At 40.7% G+C, this 20,204-nt stretch overlaps 1 protein-coding gene across 2 annotated transcripts in view; it reads left to right on the forward strand.

Annotated features, from left to right (window-relative positions):
- Positions 1-306: 306 nt before the first annotated feature.
- The window catches only part of sema4ab (sema domain, immunoglobulin domain (Ig), transmembrane domain (TM) and short cytoplasmic domain, (semaphorin) 4Ab), a 56,303-nt gene continuing 36,405 nt past the window's right edge, over positions 307-20,204 (forward strand). For both annotated transcript variants that reach the window (XM_072675638.1, XM_072675639.1), the window contains exons 1-2: positions 307-544; positions 16,819-17,048. In XM_072675638.1, the coding sequence (XP_072531739.1) occupies positions 16,952-17,048 (97 nt within the window). In that variant the 5' untranslated portion in view covers positions 307-544; positions 16,819-16,951. The remainder of the gene's footprint in view (positions 545-16,818; positions 17,049-20,204) is intronic.

A 20,204-nucleotide genomic window follows, 5' to 3' on the forward strand; every position in this document is an offset into this window, starting at 1 on the left:
TTTTAGTCTAGTTTCAGCAGCATCTGGTGGGTGGGTTTTCACCAGTTTTTGGAATGGCTAATTCTGGTGGATCTGGCAACCCTGCGTGTTTGTAAACAGTTGGAACTGGAGCAGAGCTCTCTCTCTCTCTCTCTCTCTCTCTCTCTCTCTCTCTCTCTCTCTATATATATATATATATATATAGCTAAAGATTTATGGAAAACCCTGATGCGCTCTGCCCGGCCTCGCCTCTATTGATCACCGCCAGGTGGCGCCAGGACGCATGGAAAACTTTGCCTGCGCTTTGCACAAAAGAACAGGGAGAAAAGCGGCTCTGCTCTGAGTGGCGAGCCGTGGCGCCGAGCCTGCGAGAAAGCTCAGACAAAACTCCCTCCGGAGGGCGAGGACATGCTTGTTTTGCCTGCTGCTAGACAAGGGAGTCAGGGCACACGTTGCGTGTCTCGGTTGTTTGCGTCTGAATCGTGTTTTCGGCCGAAGTGCGCAGAGACGAGGAGTCCGAGGAAACAACAGAGCCGAGCTGCAGCTTTAGCCCACGCGCGGACCTGTGAGTACCTGATGACCAGCACAGCGCTTAAATAAGCGCACAGACACCCCGTCGACTGCACGGAGCGGTCTGCCTGTGTCTTAGGGTTGAGCTGGATAGTAAATCCAACCAGCACCAGCAGCACCAGCAGCAGCAGCACCGCGTTACTAGCTAGCTAACACCTGGTCAGATTAGCGCGAGGTGGGGCTGTGCTGCATTCAACAGGTTTAATGGACGCACACTTGTCCACTGTTTAGGTTTTGGTGGGCTTCGGGTTGTATCTGCATCTGTCTGCTGTTTGTAGTTCCTGAGCCGCAGGTATGTGTCCTGCCATCGCCTGCATGTTGGTTGGTAATAAGCAGTGGCTTTGACATGGGAACCCATGCACTCTTTAATCAGGCTACTTTACCTGCCTGCTGGTGTTGGTCAGGCTTGGTCAGGTCTGCTTGGGAGTGCCTTGTCTTGTAGAGACAGATGTGGCGAGTTAAAATGGCCAGTACTTTTTCCTCTGTACTGACATTTAACAAGCAGTTCTAGCCTCAAAGGTTCAGTGTTTTAAATTAGGTCAGCATTGCCGTGGGGATGGCCAGGTAGGTTGCCGTGGGGATGGCCAGGTAGGTTGCCTTGGGTACGGCCAGGTAGGTGGCCATGGCTATGGCTAGGTAGATTGCTTTGGTTATGGATGGCTATGACCAATAGGTTGCCTTGGGTACGGCCGGGTAGATTGCCTTGGGTACGGCCGGGTAGATTGCCTTGGGTACGGCCAGGTAGATTGCCTTGGGTACGGCCGGGTAGATTGCCATGGCTATGACCGTGGCCAGGTAGATTGCTTTGGTTATGGATGGCTATGACCAATAGATTGCCTTGGGTACGGCCAGGTAGATTGCCTTGGGTATGACTGTGGCCAGGTAGCTTGCCATGGCTATGGCTAGGTAGATTGCTTTGGTTATGGATGGCTATGACCAATAGATTGGTTTGGGTATGACCAATAGATTGGTTTGGGTATGACTGTAGATTGTTTGGTTATGGATGGCTATGACCAGTATAAGTATGGATAAGTGTAGATTGGTATGAATTGGACTGTATATGGGTATGGCTGTGTAGATTGGTATAGCTATATAGATTGGTATTGGTATGGGTATGGCTAGGTAGATTGGTATATATGGATTAGGCTGTATATGAGTATGATTGTGTAGATTGGTATAGCTATACACTGTGTGCAGAATTATTAGGCAAATGAGAATTTTGATCACATCATCCTTTTTATACATGTTGTCCTACTCCAAGCTCTATAGGATTGAAAGCCAACTACCAGTAAAGTAAATCAGGTGATGTGCATCTCTGTAATGAGAAGGGATGTGGTCTAATGACATCAACACCCTATATAAGGTGTGCTTAATTATTAGGCAACTTCCTTTCCTTTGGCAAAATGGGTCAGAAGAGAGATTTGGCGGACTCTGAAAAGTCAAAAATTGTGAGATGTCTTGCAGAGGGATGCAGCAGTCTTGAAATTGCCAAACGTTTGAAGCGTGATCACCGAACAATCAAGCGTTTCATGGCAAATAGCCAACAGGGTCGCAAGGCGCAAAATAACTGCCCATGAGTTGAGAAAAAAATCAAGTGTGCCAAGCTGCCAAGATGCCATTTGCCAGTTTTGCCATATTTCAGAGCTGCAACATTACTGGAGTATCAAAAAGCACAAGGTGTGCGACGCTCAGGGACATGGCCAAGGTAAGGAAGGCTGAAAAACGACCACCTTTGAACAGAAACAACCGTCAAGACTGGGCCAAGAAATATCTTAAGACTGATTTTTCTAAGATTTTATGGAGTGATGAAATGCAAGTGACTCTTAATGGGCCAGATGGATGGGCCCGAGGCTGGATCAGTAAAGGGCAGAAAGCTCCACTCAGACGCCAGCAAGGTGGAGGTGGGGTACTGGTATGGGTTGGTATCATCAAAGATGAACTTGTGGGACCTTTTTGGGTTGAGGATGAAGTGAAGCTCATCTCCCAGACCTACTGCCAGTTTCTGGAAGACACCTTCTTCAAGCAGTGGTACAGAAAGAAGTCGGTATCGTTCAAGAAAACCATGATTTTCATGCAGGACAATGCTCAATCATATGCATCCAAATTCTCCACAGCGTGGCTGGCCAGTAAGGGTCTAAAAGAAGAAAAAATGATGACATGGCCCCCTTGTTCACCTGATCTGAACCCCATAGAGAACCTGTGGTCCCTCATAAAATGTGAGATCTACGGGGGGGGGGGGGGGGGGGGACAGTACACCTCTCTAAACAGTGTCTGGGAGGCTGTGGTGTCTGCTGCACGCAATGTTGATCGTAAACAGATCAAGCAACTGACAGAATCTATGGATGGAAGGCTTTTGAGTGTCATCGTAAAGAAAGGTGGCTATATTGGTCACCGATTTGTTTGTGGTTTTGTTTTTGAATGTCAGAAATGTTTATTTCTAAATTTTGTGTTATATTTGTTTACCTGGTGAACATAAACAAGTGAGATGGGTATATATTTGTTTTTGCCTAATAATTCTGCACAGTAATAGTTACCTGCACAAACGGATATCCAAATCTAAAAAAAAACCACTCCAACTTCCAAAAATATTAAGCTTTGATATTTATGAGTCTTTTGGGTTGATTGAGAACATAGTTGTTGTTCAATAATAAAAAGAATCCTCTCAAATACAACTTGCCTAATAATTATGTATGGTTGGGTAGGTTGGTGTATGTGGATGGCTAGGTAGATTCGTAGAATAGGTAGAAGTCGTGGCCTAATGGTTAGAGAAGTGAGCTTGAGACCAGATGGTCACCGATTTGAATGCTGTGAAGGCTGTCTCCTCCCTCAATCCACGGCTGAAGTGCCTTTGAGCAAGTCACCTAACCCCCAGCTGCCCACATCTCCGGGTGTATGTGTGTGCTCACTGCCCCTATTACACTAGTGCATGGGAATGGCTGTCGATTGGTATATGAATGACTGTAGGTTTGCATGGAAATGTGTGTAGGTTAGTATAGATGTGGCTATAGTTTGGTATCGCTGTGACTAGGTTTGGTATGGATAAGATTGTAGATTGGAATAGCTATATCGGTTGTTATGAATATGGCTGTAGGTTGGTATGGCTATGACTATAAATTGGTATGGGAATGACTATAGGTTTGTATGTAGGAGTATGATGATTGTTTGGATTTGATGGTAGAATGTATAGCTATGGATGTGCATCACTGTATATTGGTATGGGTGTGACTGTAGATCATATGGGTATGGTCTAGATTGGTATGGGTATGGATGTAAAGTATGAGTATCAGGTCAATGTGGCTGATTTGAAAATGCGTATATATTTACATATATTTACAATATTACAATACAACCGGTGAGGTTGGATATTTATTGTGATAGTAAATGTTTGTATTGGCACATTTTATACCATTTAGCAGACACTCTTCTTCAGAGTGACTTACTTAAATGCTTAGTTGTCCACAGTGTGACTCAGTTTGACAAGCACATCTTACTTTTAGTAGTAGAAAAGTGTGTGTGAGGCAGTGGTACTCCAGAACCAGTCTCGAGAACCCCTGATCAAGCTCATCAGTTCAATTCAGGCTCAAGTGGAGTTGCTCTGTTAGATCAGGGAAGTCCCCAAAGCCCGTGGGACTCCGGCCTTCCAGAAGACAGTTTGGGAGTTTTCCAGTGCAGCCTTTGAAGTTCTGGGCTCTACCCAGTCTGAAGTGTGCACACTTACCATGCTAATCCTCTTTTCCGAGCAGTGCGGCCCTGGTTCACGCAGCCGATCCATACTGTAGCTGCAGTTCATAAAGCTGCTGTTTGCTAACATTCAGCCGACGGGACAAAGCTGCATTGCTCAGTCTTGAATCCTGAGCCATGCTGCTTTGCCATCAGCAGCCGGAGTCAGAGAGGGCACAATTGCCCATGCTATGTGCGGGTGGGTAGATGGGCGTGGAAATATTGTGCAGTTGTTAGATGGCTTTGCCTCCACACTCTACCCACTTGAAGAGCGAGTGTGAAAGATCCCCTCATTCCCTCATTACCCTTAAGCAACGTTGGCCAGCACAGGCGTCTGTTAGCTGGTGCTCCGCATTAATGACACTATGTGTCCTTGTTGGAATATTTGGCTGTTATCAGAACATCCAGGCGATGCCACAGCCATGCGTGGCTGGGAATCTTTAGAGAGCGTTACTGGATCCATGCTGGGTGGGAAGCATGATCCTAGGAGGAAGCATGTGTTGGCCTTCACCCTCCCAGCGCTAGTGGTATAGTATGATCGGGGGAACTTTAGCTAATGGGTAGGAACTGACGATGACGGACTAAATTGATCAGGAAAAAAATTTAATATATTAAACATTTATTTAAAAATTGCAATATATGGCTCAGAAGTTCCACCTTAAGCCACCTGCGGAACGTCTGTCAGTCACCAGCAGGCGTTTTTGCAGTTTTCTGGGTCATAATTCATGTGCCATTAATCATATAATGAAGCAGCTTTTAGGTTTTCCCAAACCTCAAGGCCCCACCCTTTTTTTTGGGGTGTATTTTTCCGTTGGTTCAACTGAAACGCCCAGCGTAGAGAAAGCTTTGCATGGTCGTGTGAAACTGAGAGATATTTGCAAACTAAGAGATTATTTTCCCTCCACCCTGCTCCCCCCCCAACCCCTCCTGGCCCCTCCCTGCCTCCAAACATCTCTCACCTCCCTCTCTTTCTCTCTTCTGCACATATACTTTTTCTTGCTCACTCTCTCATGCTCCCTCTTTCTTGTTCTTTCTTTATTTCGCTCTCTTGCTCACTAACTCTCACGCTCTCGCAATCTTGCTCACTTGCACAACCTCCCTCTCCTGTTCTGTTTTTCTTTTGCTCGATTTTATTATTCTCTGGGACACTCTCGCTCACTTAAGCGCACTCTTCTTTCTCTTTCCCTTTATTTTTATTTGATTCTTTAGGGTTGATTTGATTCTATTTAGGGCGAACATAGCTAACAAGTCTTGGAATCTTATACCCCACCAATTAGCATGGTGCTAAAGGCTAGGGGATGCACCGATCTGGCTTTTTCAGTTCCGATACCGATACATAAACTTTGCATATCGGTCAATACCCCATACCAGTCCTTACCATTGCTAAATTAATAAACCGTATAGCTCACCATGTGGGAGAGACTTAAGGCATCAGGATTGACTTCAACATTACTTTATATAATATAACAAATTAACACAGATATAAATGTACTAAATTGCCATCCGTCTCTTATTTTTTGGAATTTAGTGCAGTCTCACACCACCAAATTAAAGTGAAAGGATCGGTTCTATTGGTTCTACTTCGGCCTAATTATCTGATACCCGATCCAGCTAATGTTGTTAATATCTGGGCCGATATCCGATCCTAATATCAGATCGATGCATCCCTACTAAATGCATCATCACACATCACTTTTTTTCCTGCTATGAAAGATGAGCTGTGTATCTCTTCCTGTCCCAATTTACTAGAGGTTTAAACAGTGTAATAGGGCGTCACGGAGAAGCCTTCATCATCAGCAGCTTCATCATCATCATATGCTATAAAAACACACACACACACACACTTTATTTATATTTTCTACATGTGTTTCATTCATTCAATCATACAGCCATTACTTAATAAAATAATGGAGCATGTATGACTAAATGACTTGCCAAAACAACAAGCCCCCCAAATAAATAAATATAAATCTTATTTTATATGTAATGTATAATATATAACCAAACTTGCTGAATGACAAGGACATAGATGGAATTTGGCCTCTGCAGTGAACACACACATGCACACTAGTGATCAAACACATACACACACCCGGAGTGGTGGGCAGCAATGCCGAGCCCAGGTACACAACCCTGTCATCAATAGCCCAGTGCTCTAACCACTGAGCCACCACTGCCCTCAAAATATTGCAATTACAGTGTTTTCCCCTCAATATCATGCAGCCCTACAATATACAGGGTTACATATTAAGGACAGTTTCTGTGGGTGAAGGTTTTTGCATATTAAGATGGAACAAAACGTTTGATCTTTGGAAATCAAGAAAGACTCAAACCTGTCCAGAATGTTTTCTAGCTTGTGAAAAAAGAAAATGTCTGCAGCCGTGGAGTGTTCTCATGCTCACATCTCTTTCTTGAAAGGAAATGATAAGAGGATATGAAGAGAAGCAAGGGGGCCCTGATTCACAGAAATGCAATAAAAGAAGAGCGCTGCATTGTCTGTTGTTCAGCAGTGTTTTTTGTTTCGTTTTTTTGCACTGTGAATGCAGCCTGACTTTTGTAACTTCATATTTTACTATTTATTCATTTATTTATAAAAAGAAAAATGGGGGGGGGGCTTGTTTTGGTGAGTCATTTTGTCATACAGGCTTCATTACTTAAGCTGAAGTGAAATTGGCTGTATTATTGAATGAATGCAGATGTTTATTTAGGAAATCACTGCACTCCCGAACATGTTTCCTCTTTTCAGACCTGAACACATTGTGAACGATGCTGGATCATAAAGCACACTACTTTAAAATACGTAAAAAGTCTACCTTTGGTATTTTGGTATTCGGTACCAGTACCGTTTGAAATTTCTCAGTACCACTTCAAACAATTCAATTAATAAAGTATGTTATCTCCAAGTAATAAAGACTAACTTTAATATAAAACAAAACAATAGTGTATGATAATGTCATACAGTCATGATAACTGTATGATCATTTCAATACAGAAATGGTAATGTTGACGTTTCAGGTTATGAAGTGGTTTATGATGTATGGTATTATGATTTTAAAAAGATGTGTGCACATCTGGGGGTGTGTCTTTTGAGGTGTTTCTTCCTTTTGTTCCGAATGCCCTGTCAAACCGCTTGCATACTAATTTCTGATCCCCCACTCCTGACGCCAATCCACGTATTGTTGTTATGGTTACCGTCTCCTCCTTCTCCCCCTCTTCACATGTAGGCTTATTGTGCTGCCCATGTCCGTTCCAGAGAAATCACCGTCTCGTGTATCTATGATGTCTGCAGTAGAACAGTCACGTTTTTTCCGGTATCGTTTTGGTACCAAGGTTTCGCATCTCATACACCCCCAGCTGTAATTTTGTAAGGTCAATGAAAAGATATCTGAGTTGGGTGTAAAATATATATATTTCATTCATTCATGCTTGCTTCTTCCTCACTGTGCCGAACTCGTACCGAACCGTCAGGTCCAAACCTACACGGATGTACCCCTACATCCGTGACCACTGCGTTTTATTGACAACTGGCTTTCTGCTGTATGTTATATGCAATAGTATTGCAGAAGTGAGGGCTACATTTCTGTACAGCTGTGTTTCACCGTGTTTTGTTTTTCTTTTGGTGTAAATTACAGTGTGTTTGTGTTTTGTAGCACCTTGTTCCCTTGGCACACAGATTACAAGCTCACAGTCAAATAACAAGGTCCGCAAGCCTTACGGAGCATGCTGTTAAACATGCAGGGGCCTGTATGTGGGTGATGATGGCTGTTGGATGCTTCTCTCCCTCTTTAGGAAAGTACAGAGTCTAACCATTTCATGCTGATGCAGTGGAGTCTGGAAAAAAGGCCTGTTGTATCACTTGATCTGTTCTAAAAAGTAATATACTTTTATATTTTAATATGCAAATATTAATAAATATTTTTTTTATTACTTTCAAATTTTAAAATGAATCCCCACAGATGTTGAGAGTTGTTTCTAGGTTTTGTGTGTTTTTATTTATTTATTTATTTTAAAATAAATGTATGTAATTCTACTGGTGCAAAAACAAAGTCACATTTTAAAACCTATACAATAAGTGGTTCTAGCGCTCGCTGAATTCCAGCATGGTTCTGTAATAGGATGCCACTATTGTAACCAGTCAGTTGGTGAAATTTCGTCCCTCCTAGATATTTCACTATTAACTGCGAGTGGTATTCCTGAAAAGTGGAAGCTGGATGCCTTATCGAGTGCTGAGGCAGTTATGAGATTATTGATTTTTTTTTTTTTTTTTTTTTTTTTTTTTTATATATTGGTCAGGTCCTAATAAATGCATTTATTGTAACTGCTCTGTGTATGAGGGAGATCCTTGTGCAGAAATCACGTGGTAAGCTTTAGTTTAAGCCTATTTACCCTGTATCATAGTATCACTGACGGCCGTTCTGTCCTGGATCAGTAATGAAACTGTGGAAGCCTAACTGCACAGCAGCTGCGTCTGAAGTGACCAGGATATATTTGTCAGTGTGTTGATCCCCCTCTGGGCTCCACTAACGGCCTCCTGATGGTTAAACCCATTATGGAGATTGGAACGCAAATGGACAGGAGCAGTGAGCGTGCACCTTTAACTTTGATCTTCGAGTCATGGTTCAGCTGTACTGTCACTTCCAATTCGGATCTACTTGTTGATCTTTTGCCGTTCTGCGTCTCGACATCTCTGCATGAGTTTCTGATGGGTGCTTTTGACTTAGTATTTGGAGACAGCTAATTCTAGTGCTAGACTTGTGACACTTGTACAGATGGACTTGCTGTTACAATTAGCTGTGCTATACTTTTGCACTGCAGATGTTTATAAAGATGTTGATTGAGATGGTCATGTTCTTGAGCAAGGCTTAGGGGCCTCGTAACTAGCCATTATGTTGATATTACTTTCTGAAGTAGTCCACATGTTACTGCTCTTCATCTCAACTAAATGCTAACCTCATCTTGTGTCTGGTCCTCTCTGTGGACCGAATGCATAGACTGGATGCTCACTGCTGAGATGCTGCCACACTGACATGCTGCTTTTGTGGTATGCTAGTTGGGTTTTACCACAGCCACACTGTACAGAGTGTAGAGTTTTTGTGTCGAGTGAAACCAGTCAGTCCTCTGCTTTTGAGAGAGCACTGGCTGAAAGTCAGAGTGGGGAGATGGAGATAGACTTGCCGAAGTTAGTCAATGCAGTCATCTGGCAAACAGTTCCATTGCCTGTTTAATAGCCTTATCCAAAAGTATGTATATGTGTGTGTACACTCGCCTACACATTACACATCCAGATTCTCCTAGGACCTCCCATTCTAAATCCATAGGCAATAATATGAGTTGAGTTGAATTTATGACCAGTGAATAGCAGTCAAATGTATCCGTTATCAGCATACTTGACTCCCGCCAGTCAGTAATGGTCTCGGCCTACGTTTGTCTACCCCCACTTTATGAGCTTGTCTCAAAGGTAATCCACCTTTCCGGACCTTGCTGAAATGGCGTTGTTGCTTATTTGATTGTGGTTTGTTTAGTACAGTAAACCGTAGGTGTTCATACTGTTATTTATTTTAAATTGATTTTTTTTTCTTTCATAGAACATTTACAACCAGTAAAAGCCAGCCAAAAGTTGAGTTTAAAAGTTGCCATTTTTTTCACTGCTGAGTTTTACACCAGTTAAAAAGCTGCTTGGGCGAGTTTTGACAGATTATGCTTCCCTATTTGCAGGTGTTTCTGCACTGTGGCGTTTTTTGTTTTCTCATGGCTCTGAAATAGAGCATCGTGTCGTGATAACAATAAGCTTTTCTAAGCATATGGAGGACACTGTTGGTGCTTAATAAACACTAATCAGCTGCAGGTTTGATTGCCAACAGTGCAATTAGACTGGGTTAATTAGTGCAATGTTGAGTAAATTCAGCAAATTTAGTACATAAGTGTATCTGAACAGTAGTTTATAAGAATCTGTCACTACTGATGTTTTTAGTTGATGTTATTACATGTATTGTGATAAATATTGTGTTGCGGGATCTCATAAGTATTTTTATATATATATATATATGTGTGTGTGTGTGTGTGTGTGTGTGTGTATGTATGTATGTGTATGTATATATATATATATATATATATATATATATATATATATATATATATATACACACAAGTATTTAAGTCATATAAAATATATACATAAAATATATATTTAAGTCATATAATATAATAATAATAATAATATAATATAAATATATATATTTATAAAATGTTTTATTTTATTTATTTATTTATTTAAACTGCCAGTCATGTCAGTCCAAACCTTTTGCATTCAGAAGCTCTGGGTTTTGTAATATTCTAGTTTTGCAATATGTTTGGGGGAGCCCTGTATGACTAATTGCAACAGTAGATCCAGTAGTATCACAGTGCATGTTTTTCCACTAGAATCTAGTCCTCCAACAACAAGTGCCAGACTCCATCATGCTTCACACAGCAGTTGTGGTTTCTGTAAGATGATGATTAAAAAATGAGCATGCGGAGGATGAGCGTGTGAATCCGTTCTTTTGCAATCTGAACACAACAGATTCCTAACACTGGTCTTATGATTGAAGTGACTCAGTGGAACTTGACTTACTCAGACAGGACTTGGTCAGGTGGCTGTTGAGACTAGGTGAAACCACACCAGTGCTGAACTTCACAGATAGCAGCTTGTCCTTTTCTCCAGTGTGAAGGATTAAATCCCGACTAATGGACCCAGAAAATGAAGTTTACATTAGAAGCCTTATTGCTCAGATATAGTACACTATATGGGCAAAAGTATTGGGACACATGCTTATTAATGTTTCTTTCAAAATTAAGATTAGAATTAAGGATTAAAAATAAGAGTTTATTCTGGTTTTGTTGGAGTAACGGTCTCTACTGTCCAGGCAAGAAGGCTTTCTACTAGGTTGTGGAGGAGTATCGCTGTGAGGATTGGTTTGTATTCAGCGACAAGAACATTAGTGAAATCAGGATGTCTATTGATCACCACCTCACCTTTATTAATTCAGCAATGGTATCGGACTGGTATCGGGTATCGACCGATAGGCAAAGTTTATGTATCGGTATCTACATCGGAACTAATAAAGTAAGATCGGTGCATACCTAATCTAAACCGTGCTCATCTGATAATTTCTGGAGTCTAGCAGCTAAAGCTCGGTGCAACAACTTGATATTCTCATTAAATTTACATGGCCAGGAATGGAACATGTATATTATCTAGATACTTGTCAATGGTTTGTGTCGCACATATTTGAGAACATCCGATCTCCGTTGCAAAAAAACAAAACAATTGAGAGTAGGATACACCTAGCTTGGACCCAGCAAAAGCCTAAAAGTAGAGCTGTAAGTAATAAATACTATCTCATGATATTTAACGATTTTCACAATACATAATACTTGTCACGATAGATGTGATCACAGGCTAAATACATCAATAATGACTTAAAAACTACTATTCAGATGCTCTCCCATTCTGAAAACATCTGGAAACAGTTCCGATACATAAACTTCGCATATCGGTCGGTACTCTCTACCAATCCTATACCGTTGTTAACTTAAGGCATCAGGATTGACTTAAACATTACTAACTTTGTAAAAAAAAATATATAACAAATAAATAATTAGCGATTTAGTACATTTATATCTGTGCTAGTCACTAAATAAACAATTGGGCAGGACCTTCACACAGCATTCAAAATAAAAAAGTCAAACTTCTTAAAATATATTAAAGTAAATAAAACATACTAGCCAAATCTGAAAATAAGTAGCTTCACCTTGTCAAACATACAAACAGTACTCAGTTTTTTTTATATATATGTTTAGCATAAATAGTAATTCAAACTAATAAAAAAATAATAAAACTAGCATCTGAACCTGAGAATAAATAAGTAACTTGGTCAAACACAATCAGTAATCAAACATTGCAAACACGTAAACATTCACACCAACACATTAAAGGATCAGTTCAGATCGGTGCATCCCTAGTCTAATTACACTGTTTATAATGAAACTTTCAGCTGATCCGTTTACTTTAAGTACTAGCAATTGGGGCTGGGCGATATGGTAAAAATAGACATAGACATAAAAAAAGACATTTTTCACACTAATAATTCACAGTTAATCACAATACACGTAACCACAGACCAAATACATCAGTAGCTAACAGATTCTTAAAAACTGATTCAGATACTCTCCCGTACTGAACAGTCATTTGTCATTCAACATCTGCATCAAACTACTCTTTGTAATAAACACTGATCAACTGCAACTTTTATTAAGCACAGAATCCTCTATGTAGTTAAATATATATATATATATATATATATATATATATATATATATATATATATATATATATATATATATATATATATATATATATATGAGAGAGAGAGAGTATAGTAAAAGTATATTGTGTATTACCATAACTAAATTTCTCACTATACGATAAAATATCATCATATTGCCCAGCTCTACTAACAGTATCCTCAATATTCTTAGAAAAACATGTGTATAACAAGAACAAAATTCATCACGGTACGTTATAAAATATGGTCATATTGCCCAGCCCTTCTTAAGTTGTTGTTTAAGAATGTCCAGTATGTTGCCAAATATTTTTATTATTATTATTATTATTTTCATTAATATCTTTTAATGTAGTGCCTACTGGTACTTTTGTGTGGGTTTATTAACTTATTTTATAGTTACTTAGCAATGTTTCAAATGATGTGTAATGATTTCCAGTGTGTGTTTATTATTGTTTGGATTTTGATTTGTGACTCTTGGCATGCTTTGCGTAGGACAGCTCCAAAGAAGACAACCCCCACCCACCATAAGGATCTGATTTGAAGCCCTGCACTAATGACTGCATCGTGGGCCGGCATGTTTTCTCCCTCAGGATTAGACTGGATTGGATCGGAGCTAGATATTAGCGATTCCAAAGAACGCTTCCTCTTCAGCACCTTTTCTCTTTCCATTATTAGCAAAATCAAATTTGCAGAGCTGTCCTGAAGTAAGCTGTGCTAATGGTGAGCAGTGGTCTCATTTGTGAGTAAGGCTGATGGAGATTATTGGCTGGATCTGTGTGGGGTAAGCACCTCCTGTCCAGACAGACCTTACTCAGCTCAGCCCTGGTGCTTGAGAGGGAGCCTGCTGACATATCTGTGTTAATCCTTCCATATTAAGTAGAGATGAGTAATCCTGTTATGTATGCTGATTGGGGAGGTTCCGTGGGTTCAGGGCCATCGTGGTGCAGCTGTGGCGCGTGGGAGAGTTTTTCCAGTTTTGTGCCACTGTCAGTATGCAAGACCTTCACACTGCGAGCGTGACTTGATAGCTGCCAGTGAGTTAATCACAGCTAAATCTCAGTTTTGATGTAACTGATGCATGGCACACCAAACACAGCTCAGATATCAATTTTCAGCTCCTGAATGAGGACCTGAAACTCAATCTGCTACTTTCACTTTTCCAACATGTCACGGTTGGGTTTCTGTGTCACATAAAGACTAATACCAATCAACTGCAATATTTAAAAACTCTCTGTACCCCTCATGCTGCCAAAGCAGATCTGACCTGCCGAGGCATTGACTCCACAAGACCTCTGAAGGCGTCCTGTGGTATGTGGCACCAATACTAAAGCAGCAGATCCTTTAAGTCCTGTAAGTTGGGAGGTGGGGCCTCCATGAATCATGGCATCAATGAGCTCTAGGTGCCCATGACCCTTTTACTGGTTCATCTGTTGTCCTTCCTTCAAGCACTTTTGGTAGGTACTGGTCATTGTATACCAGATGTTTTGGAGATGCTCTGACCTGGCCTCTGCCAGAGTTGCTCCTTCAGAAACTCGCTGTGCCCTTTTAATATGAATAGCCAGCCGCCTTCATAGATGCTGTTTTATCAAGCGAATGTTATTAACTTCACCTGTCGGTGCTTTATTTTATTGTATTTTTTTATTTATTTAATTTTACAATTACCCACTTAACTGCAAGCTAATTTCTGTGCACTGCATAGTAACCGAATCATTCATAAGAAATGAAACCCCTACAAGGCAGTTAGCCAGGATGTGTTCGCTTCTTTCTGTTGCTACTACTGTTCTTAGCCATGCGACCCTTTAGTTCATGTTTGTAGGAAAGTGTTTGCTTTTGAGCTATTTAGCACATTATATATAATTTTATTATATATTTTATTTATTAAGACTGGCCAATCCTCAAGGATCCACTTCAGCTGTGTGTTGTATTTCACAGGCAATTATCTGCCTATTCTTGGTTTTTGAGGCTTGAACGAACTTGCAGCCTGGTTATGGGATCACCTTTGACCGGAACGGACCAGTTTGAGTGCCAGTTTCTCCAGACTGTTTGATAGTTTTGTCTGTAGCAGTTACATGTGCTTGCAAACGTCCTGTGACCTGGTTCATTTTCACACCCCTTTAAGTAATTAGGCAATCAATTATTCCTAGAATTCTCTCTCTGTTGAAGAACGGTTCCCTCGTTGCCAGCAAGGCGTCCAAGTCCTTGTTCTGATGTGGCAAAGCATCCCCAAACATCACACTACCACCACCATGCTTCACAGTTGGTATGAGTTTTTTTTACATTGAAAAGCAGTGTTGCAGAACAGGGCCCATGTAAGGCCAAAAAGCTCCTCTGTGGATTCACTTGTTCATAACACAATGTTCCAGACCTCATCTAGGTCAGTGATTACTCAAAGTTGCGATGCGAGGCGCGTCACTATGCTTGTCGCTGTCTTACCCCCGCCGACAGTCTATTTCCACCTGTGAAACACCTGGCTCTTAAAGTCAAATGTCAAGTGACACACTGATTGGTTTATTGCACATTATACTCCCAAAACACACCCATGATCAATTAAGAGAGTTACAACATGCCTTTTGCACATTTCGAGCTGCGCAAGGAGTTCGGGCACCCTTTCTAATGAATGCATTCACCTACTTTAAGTTGCACCCATTGCTGACACCGATGTGCAAATGCACACACTCATTTTGTCTAGTCTCGTTAGGGAAGTATAGAATAGAATAGGACTCCACATAGCAGATGACCCTGAACCTGTTGGCATCATGCTTAATGCCAAGCATGAGCTAGAAGGGTATAAAGCCCCCAGCATTGAGCTGTGGAGCAGTGGGACTGTGCCAATACTTTTGGAATGAGATGTGCTGGTGATCATCTTACATCCTGACCTCACTAACAGTCAAGTGCTCACAGCAATGCTCCATAATCTGGAGAGTAGAGAGTAGTTACATATAGTGTATTTGTGTTCAACTTGGGTTCTCAGTTGTTGACAGTTTATGAGGAAAGGTGATTAAATATCATGCAGGTTGACTCAGGAAACAAATACACTTTCATGCAAAATCAAGTCAACTATCTGTTAATGCATTTACTGGAATGAGTAGCCCTCACAGCTGTGTTCCCATTTGGTCTTCCTTCTTGATTTTGCATCCTCATTGTAGTTTTGATTTTGGCTGTACCCCCCCCTCCCCCTCCCCCTTTCAGGTTTACATGAATAAACTATGAATTACAGTTGGAATAGCATTTGGTTTATGCACTACAGGTCACAAGCTTACAAGCAGAACGAACAGTAAAAGTAACAGATCTGTTCTTCTCCAGCGGTCTAAACCAAATCTGAACCTATGCTAACATGGGGGGAAAAGGGTACTGTGCCAGTACGCTTTTGGCCCTCAACCCCTGTCACATGATTCCTCCAGTGTTGGGGGTTCTGAAGGCTAACATGCTTAGTCAGTCACATGAAGCGGCCGATAACGCAACGTCATTGGCCAGCTGAACATGCTTGGATGAGCACCAACATTACAACAGCTAACAGATGCCTGCACTGACTTGAATAGCACTCTGTGATTGGAGGAGAGGGAGTTATCTTAACAGTTATGCTCTTTGGGACTCCCTGCCAAGGACAGCAGTTTGACGTTGATGGCAGAGGTGACGTTTGTTCCAAGTTGTAATAAGTGTCTGGGCAGTATGCCAGGTTAATACCCGGCTACAGGAGCCGTTTACCTGAAACTAGCAGGGTGCACTTGGAAGTTGGGTCTGATCAAGGCCAGATCGTGTTCTCACCACAAACAAACCGCTCCGGAGTTCGCTTGGGATCGAACCGAGACCAGATCTCGCGCCCGAGTGCGATTACTGTATTCTCACCTGCACAAACGAATTGCATCTAGGGTGCAGATGAACCAGAGCCCTTAACCCCCCCCCACAACATTTTATTTGTTTCCATATAAATGAGTGGTAGTGAACGCACACACTGTTCTGTTGATGAGCACTGTAGATGTTCTTTAGGTTGAGTAATTCAGTCATCAATACCATCACATGATGCTCGCATTGGAGTGGTCATGTGTACGTCTGTGATCTAGAATTGATTTAAAAAAGTTCCGCTATGACCATATTTTGTCATGCTGGCTTGTCACTGTGAAAGAGGAAGGGCAGATGTCTTCAGTCTTTAGAGGAAATGATGACTCTTCAATGCCCCATTGGTGTTCCTCCTTTGAAGTAAAGCCCTCTCTGTCTTGCTATACAGATGCGATGACTGCTGCGATCTGTGAGCAGAAGTGGTGCGTCTGTGGAAGGACCGCGGCGGATCTACACACCAGCGCAGACGCTCGCAGTTAGCTGAGCCATCCAGCCTTGTCTCTGTTCTCCCTCAGCTCACGATGACGTTCTCAAGGCTGCTCTCCATCTGTTTATCCCTAATCGTCCTCCTCAGCGACTGCCATGGTAACGCAGTCCCTCGCGTCACCTTTCCTCTGGGTAAGTTGGCTTCTGCCCTTTAGTTGCACGCCACTGAGCAAACGCTTGGAATCACTTGCCGGGTTAATTAAGTCATAAGTAATTAACGGTGACTTTAAATACATTATATCTCATTCTGGATATTTTATTTTATTTTTATTTTGCTGTATTATTATACTTCTAACTGTATACAGGGTGTTTATCATTAGAATAGAACTATTGTAATGCAGTTATTGGTATTGGTATTATTTAATTGGAGCGTCATAATGTATATTAATATGAATGTTATTAGGTCTACATACTGGAAATGAATTTCTTTTAGAACTTTTCTAAACTTAATTAGACTTTATTCTTGACGCCAGTTATTAACACACGCTATTAACTTCATACCGGGTATTAATGTCATTTGTGCATCATACTGGATATGAATATCATTAGAGCTTTATATCTGGGTATTGATATTCTTATCGTTCTAAATATCACTGATGTCGAGTCTACCTTCTGGATATTAATTAATTTAGAACTTTTTAAATTATGATTTTATCTTTTAAATCTCCATTCTAGATATTAATGTTCATAGACCTTTATTCCAGATGTTAATATCATTAGATCTTTTGGATTCTGAATCTAAAATGATTTATTTTTCCCTGATTTATTGATTTTTATTGACTTAATGCTTGAAGAGGATCTCGGACATTTCAGTGATTTGATTGATTTATTTGTTTGTTTGTTTAGACAATTTATTCCAAGTATAATCCAATTTAAGAAATTTCTGGTAAATTGAAAATAAATAAATAAATAAATAAATCAAAGTCAGTGGTCAGAATTTGCTGCTGGTCAGCAAAGTAATTCATATGGTTAGGAGGTTAGAAGACTTGTGGTTGCTGACTTCTCTGTGATCTCTTTCTGTTCAAATAAACAAGGATCACTAGTTAAAGGATTATTGATGCATTAAAGGAAATTCAGCTCTATAAACATATTTTTTTATTAATATTTTGAATAAACTAAAAGTGGGGTAGCATGTCTGATCACACGCCATGACTTTCTTTGACGCACTAACAACCCAAATCCAATCAAAATAGTGTGTGAGATTGTGAATGTGTACACGTTCAGCACTGCTCTGGATCTTACAACAGGCATAAATCCAAGAATCCAAGTAGGTCATTGAAATTGAGAAATTGTGTGGAAAGGTTAGATTTCTTTAACCAAAGAAAACAATAAAAGTGCAGGCTTTGGTCTGATGATCCAGAATGTAAATAAAATGCAAAAATACAATGCATTATAAAATGAATTAGAGACTCCATCAAACGTAATTATTTAAAACCGTCAAAAATAGCACATGCAAAACCCAAGCTTTATTTACATAGGAGTGTTCAGATCCAGAGCCATGCTGCTTTGCCACTAGTGATTGGCAGCCATGCTCTCTCTCCGAGTGGGTAGATGGCACTCTCTCCCCTCATCACTCTTAAGCAGTGTTTGCTGACACAGGCATCTGTTAGCTGTTGTGGAGTCTGTGCTTTCCATGTGGCTGCCCGGTAATACTGTGTTGGCGGCAGTTGGAAAAAAGGGGGTGACTGGCTTTGCATGTATTTGAAGAGACCTTCGATACGTTCTTGCCCTCCTAGTGTTGGGACCATTGCTAGGGCTTGGGGGAGTTACGAACGGGTGGTCATGGACTGGTGTCATGTCAAGTTTTCTGGGTTGATTACAGTGCTGAATCAAAATTTGATGTTTTTGACATGAGTTTTAAAACGTGTAAGCAAATATTGGAGGCAACACGCGCCTCTCAACCTCGCAACGTGGGTCCCTGCTATGGAAACATTTGAGACCTCTTGATGTAGACTTGCAGATATGACCTTTTCTCAGTGCGAAATGTAAACAAAGTATATTCCTATCCTGTTTTTATTCTCATTAAAACCACAATGCCACTCCTGAAGGTTCACTCAGAGGTTGCAGTTTCTCCACAAAGGGACAGAACTACAGTCATCCACTAATGAGACAAAAATCAGGCCGATTTATAGCAGCTCTGCAGAGCTCTGCTTTTGATGCAAATGGGAATCATTGCTATGGTTCAGGAGTCTGTTGTCAGGAGGGAAACAGATGGCCTCTTTTTGTTTAGGTTTAGTTTGTTGTGGTCATTTGACCATTTTAAGAGCCAATTACAGATGCCCCTGTTGTTTATCTGGGTCCAAAACACACAGTACAAAGCTCATTACAGCAGTTTCCCCCAACTTAAAGGAATTAAATTAGGTTGAAGAGACTTTGAATCAATGGGCTGTTTTGGAGGTTTGGAATTATGAACTTTATTGCCTTTTAAAAACAAAAAAAGTTTTGCTTACTTGTATTGCAAAGCATTTTCTTCTCTCTCTCTAAGTAAAAATGGTTGTGTATAGTACTGAAAAACTTTGACCCCTTTGAAGTTTTTTTTTGTCTATTAAAGCACCATAGGCTAAAGAACCCTTTAAGAAGCTTACCGTAAAAACAATGAGACCCTGCCTCTGTGTTTACTGTGCAAACTCTTTCCTGCAGCACATTGCGCCTGTAGTCATGATTGGGGTTGTCACAAAACCAGAAAAATACTACTTCTTAAAAAGGCAGTAAAGGCAGGGCTTCCATGCCCCAGTAAGTGCTGTGTTCACATGTATATAGGCGGTAAGCTTATAACATATGTCATGGCATGTTACATGTTACATGTCTGCACCTTGTCCTCACAGCACTCATTCTGTACTGACCGAGTCCTGAGCGCTGTGCAGCAGCTGCAGTGTCTGGTCTGTTGTTGTACTTATGTCTGTCATATGTTTTATGTAGTTTATGTAGTCTGGAGGTAATTGTGCTCCACTTTGTACTTTTAAACAACTGAAACGAAAAGTCACTTGCCTTGACAGCTCCAAGAACATGACATTGGAAAACCTTGAACCTTGTGGATAGTTCTATGAAGAGTCAAAGAATTCTTTTCCAGTATTATGAAGATGTTCCCAACCCCAAGGCCCAATGTGTAGACTGTCTGGCAACCCATCAAATATTTTATGATTATTATTAGTTTAGTTTACATATTGTTTAGTTTACTTTTACTCACTTACTGTTCACTAAATAAATTAAAAACTGAAGGTCAGAGCTGAATGGATAATATCTAAATATAGAATAAATTAGGGTATTTATATGGGGGAAAAACATAAA

The sequence above is a fragment of the Salminus brasiliensis genome, chromosome 3, assembly GCF_030463535.1.
Source record: "Salminus brasiliensis chromosome 3, fSalBra1.hap2, whole genome shotgun sequence".
NCBI lineage: Eukaryota > Metazoa > Chordata > Actinopteri > Characiformes > Bryconidae > Salminus > Salminus brasiliensis.